Source organism: Octopus bimaculoides, chromosome 10 (genome assembly GCF_001194135.2).
Source record: "Octopus bimaculoides isolate UCB-OBI-ISO-001 chromosome 10, ASM119413v2, whole genome shotgun sequence".
NCBI classification, from domain to species: Eukaryota; Metazoa; Mollusca; class Cephalopoda; order Octopoda; family Octopodidae; genus Octopus; species Octopus bimaculoides.
Genome location: NC_068990.1, coordinates 82,342,159 through 82,347,036, shown reverse-complemented (window position 1 = coordinate 82,347,036; position 4,878 = coordinate 82,342,159). Strand labels below are relative to the sequence as shown.

Genomic DNA, 4,878 nt, shown 5'->3' with positions numbered 1-4,878 from the left:
ATAAATATTGTATACATATATATGTATATAATATATACACATTATATACATATATATATATGTGTACATGTACTTATACATGTTTGTGTGAGTTTGTACTATGTAGATGTTGTGAAAGCAGGAGGTTTATGTCTGTGTATTGTGAGAATATGTTCGCGTGTATTCTTATCTTTTTTTCTTTTTTTTTTCTTTTTCTACCTATTAGAGTTACTTCCCTTGTATTTAACAGTTTTTCAGAGCGCATGTTGCCATTGATAGCTCTTCGGTCCGACATTCGAAACTCCGAGAACTATAATGACAACATTTTAATGTTTGTTCTAAATTATAACATATGTAAATAATCCTCTATTTCTCTAATATCGAGGTCTCATTCTTTTGCTGTTACATTTTATGATCGAAGCTGAGACCCTGGGTTTGCAAGACGAACTGAGTAACCGATCGTCTAAACTGTATCTATACATGCATACAGGTTGAGTGCCGTTAAAATGTTTATTGAACGTTTTTCCTTTAGAATTAAGCTGACCTACCTTCCTCTACATCTGTAACTAACTGTTTTTTGTTGTTATATATACATGTCCGTTTGTGTGTGTGTGTGTGTAAGACGTCTAAGAGTCCATATGTCAGGAGAAAATGTACATATATATCTGTTAATAGAGTGATTACATTAATCGAAGTGTACAATATTATATATCCATTACGGCCGACCTAACCAATCGATTTCGCGTTAGAGATTCAATGGAGCTTTCGGTAACAATCCGATTATGTAGACCCGCGCTCATCAGCGTTATGGAATTAAATATGGCAACTTTCATTCCATATGGCTACCTCAGAGGAGTGCAGAGTTTCATAATCGGATTGTTACCAAACACTTTGTTGAATCCCTAGAGTGATTGTTAAGATCGGCTGTAATGGATATATAATACTCTACACTTCGATTAATATATATATATTTATATTTGTGTGTATATATATATATATATATATATATATATATATATATATATATATATATATTAAAGAAGTAATTATAAATTCTCAATCGCAGAATAATGCTTATAATATAGCCTGAACAGGATAAACTATCCCTATTTTGCAAAGAAAAGTGTAGGTGGCTTTTCTAAAAGACATCTCAACGCTTCTAAAAGCAAACTTCGTTTGTTTATTTACGTTTGTCGTAATTTGAATTTAATATATATATATATATATAGGTGTCGTTTAAAAGAAATTTGATCACATGCGTATTTAAAATGAATAAGGACGGCTATATTGAAATGCTAAATTTTCTAGATATAGCACAAAATGTCTAGATATAGCCAGTAATGAAAAATATAAGCAGTTGTTTGCTTAAATTTCATTCGGAGTGTTTCAGAACCCCGCCTAATACTTTTGTCAGTCTTTCAAATTAGTGACTGGTAATCAGGCAGATTAAAATAAGAGTATGTGGGGATATCTACAGAAGGAAAAACCACCGCAGGAAATTTGTAACAAATTGTTTGATTAATTGTATTTCACATACATATTTGCTGGAATCTGTACCTTTAGCAAAAGTACCTGCTGCCCTTGTTGCTGTCGCTAAAAGGCTCACAAAAGCATAATCTACAATTCTTACCATCCTAAATGAAAAGAGAATGACAGTCGCCGATGTTATAAATATTTCAAAAGAGGTTTTCTCAGGAGACACTCAGTTCTGTTTATCTTCACTCTAATTCCATTCCTGCACAAAAATCCACAAGTTACGTAACCTTTTATTATGGACTGCAGGTCTACAGTAGAAATACATGTTGAGAAATATATTGTTTTCCAAACCATGTTTTAAGATGATAAAAGGGTGTAATTTTGCTAAAAGAAATTTATATCAGTGAACGCATAAAAATTGCTTCTCTAACTAAAACATTTGCTTAAATAGTCTCTCTCTGTCACTCAATCTCTCTGTCCCTCTCTGTCTGTCTGTCTCTCTCTCTCTCTCTCTCTCTCGCTCTCTTTCTCTCTCTCTCTCTCTCTCTCTCTCTCTTTCTCTTCATTCTTACGATAAGCACTATCAATACCAAAGTCATAACGAAAATATATCGCGTAAAAAGACTATGAAAAATGATGAGTGACCAAAATGTACTACACCCGATTTTTTGCAAATATTTCTACCAAGGCTTCCACTCGTAGATAATATCTCATGAGGCCTTTGCAGCAGTACCAAAATGTTTTGTATATCTGACAGGTCACAGGAAATCTGTTCCATAGATCTTGACAGTAAGTACAAGCTTCCACGTAAACAATGATATTTACAAGCTCTGTTAAAGGGAAGCAGCTTATTATCAATTCAAACAGGATGTGATAAAAGGAAACAGCAGCAAAAGCCAATACATTAATCTTGTACCAAAGTTAATATCTTAAAAGTCAGGAATGAATTCTTCAAGAAATACTGACTTCCCGATAACATTCTCTGAAACGCTACAATTGACCGAAGGAAAATTTCTCTGTACACCACAATAATACGAGAGTGTACCCCAAAAGTAACCGGAAACGTATTCTGTGAGACAAACCCTTAGTAGTTCAGGCTTCCGCCACTAGAATCCACTTGATGCGACCCTCAGGCATCAGTATGCCGACCGACGTTGTCCAGTGAGGTCATACTGCCACGTGGTGCGTCTTTGTTTTGCAATACTTCTCCCCAGTTCGGCGATTTTTGAGATGGCCGAGACAAAGGAACAGCGCACTTCCGTGAAATTATGTTTTCAGCTGGGGAAAAAGGCGGCCGAAACAGTTGTAATGTTTCAAACAGCTTACAAGGACGCTGCCATGAGCAAAACACAAGTTTAAAAGTGCTAACGATTCTGCCTGATAGCTGTCTTATTTAGTTCTGTTAATAAACATCTAAGTTTAATCTCGAAAACCTGGAATGTTTTAACCAGCTAACAGCACTCTGCAAAATCAATCGGAAAAGTATAAATTTCTCAACAGTCTCAAAAATTCAACATGTAACTCTTCCCTCTTGATGTTTCCTAAATTCCATTCCAGCAATGGGATTTGGCTTTTTTGTTAGTTAACCACTCCTTCTCTATAAGAATAATTCAAATAATTAAAAGAGATAAAAACATGCACAGATGCACTATTTGTTTCGTAATTTCGCTTCGCTGCCATCTAATTTTGGATTCAATTTCACTAAGTCATACCTCGGGCAAGTATCTTCTACTATAGCTGGGCCAATAAGCGAAAACTGTTTAAAAACGTGTCGTGTATACGCACGCACACACACGCACACACACACACACACACACACACACATACACACACAGAAATTGTGAAAACACAGTGTGTGTGTGTGTGTGTATGTGTGTGTGTGTCTATGTCCCCTCAATGTTTGACAGCCAGCGTTATTTTAACGTTCCCGTAACCTGGTGGTCCGTCAAAGCCGACCAATAGAAACTTAAGATAAATTCAGAAGTTTGATTTATCCGACAAGTTTTACAAAGCAGTGCCCCAGCATGACCGCAATCATACATAGATATTTATGTTTATTTATGCATGTACATGTATACATGTATTATGTATGTATTTATACTTGTATCTATTGCATATCTGATTTTTGAATATTTTAATTTTTTGGTGGGGGTGGGCTGTCGTCTCGAAATGAAATTCATATTTTGTCTTGACATCGTTATGAGAAATAAATTTTTAGTCATGCAAAAACATACAAGTTTCTAATATAATCACGTGATTTATTGTTCATATCTAATTCTTTAATTCTGTTATGATACCTTTCACCGTTGCATGTTAGACGATATATATGTAGTGTGAAGCCAGCGTATAATCGGTGAAAAACAAAGTGATTAAAATATATTTTTAATAAATATGATACAATCTAATTATGTAAGAAAAAATGATAATTGAATAATTGGCAATAATTAATAAGTATTGTAGACGTAGACAAATTAAAACTTTAATTGTGAGATAACAGAATTAAAATATTAAAAGTATTAGAAGTAAAAAAATAACTTAATTTCAATAAAAGTATAAATAAATAAATAATTCTGTTAGAATAGATAATTAATCAAATTATTATGCAACTATTTAATTATAAAGTCAAGCACAAATACTAACCAAAATGATCTTTCTTATCGGGAGAAAATGCCAAAGCTCTGAGGATGACCTTGATCAATTTCAGGCGTTCGTAAATGCATGCATGATGAAGAACATTCATTCCATATTTATCGGAGAGTTCTAAGTAACAGCCTTTTGTGATGAGCATCTGAGCTAAGCTCACTCCATACTGTTCGGGTATTATATAACAGCAAAGGATCAGCGCAGTCTTCCCATCTTCATCTCGCTCGTTTACATCAACTTTTAAGTAATCAACTATCAGAGGAACCTGTCGGAAGTATCCTCTTTTTATGACAATGGGAAGGTGGAGGTAGAGTTCTGGTGTAGGCATCTATATTAGAAATAAAAACAAACAAAAAAACGGGTTAGAATTTTAATTTGAAATTGATGTTGGAAAAACAAAAACAAATGGGCTTGTAAACTAGTGGTGTGGTACAATATAAAATAAGAACCATCGTCACAGCGCTCTGATCAGAATCGAACCCACAGCCCCATTCATGTAACCCATCAAAGAAATATATGTGTGTCTAGCAGCAGCTTGGCGTTTAACGATCATATGCTGTATAACTGCTTCCCAAACGATGTATGAAACGGAATAAAAAATTTCTCATTGGAATTTTAAAGACTATCTCGACATAGATGTCTCTAACAAAACTCATAAGCACTTTGCAACTTGTTGGCTCTAACAATTCTTTCATTCTCCACTCAAAGATAACACACACACACACACACACACTGACGTCCTTAGTTCTCTTCGACAGCGACGGATGAACAAACAATATG

General features: G+C 34.4%; 1 protein-coding gene across 1 annotated transcript in view; it reads right to left on the bottom strand.

Annotated features, from left to right (window-relative positions):
* LOC106871598 (uncharacterized) overlaps positions 1–4,878 on the bottom strand; it is a 205,007-nt gene that overhangs the window by 34,900 nt on the left and 165,229 nt on the right. Inside the window, exon 3 of the mRNA XM_014918118.2 lies at positions 4,096–4,426. Within this exon, the coding sequence (XP_014773604.1) occupies positions 4,096–4,426 (331 nt within the window). The remainder of the gene's footprint in view (positions 1–4,095; positions 4,427–4,878) is intronic.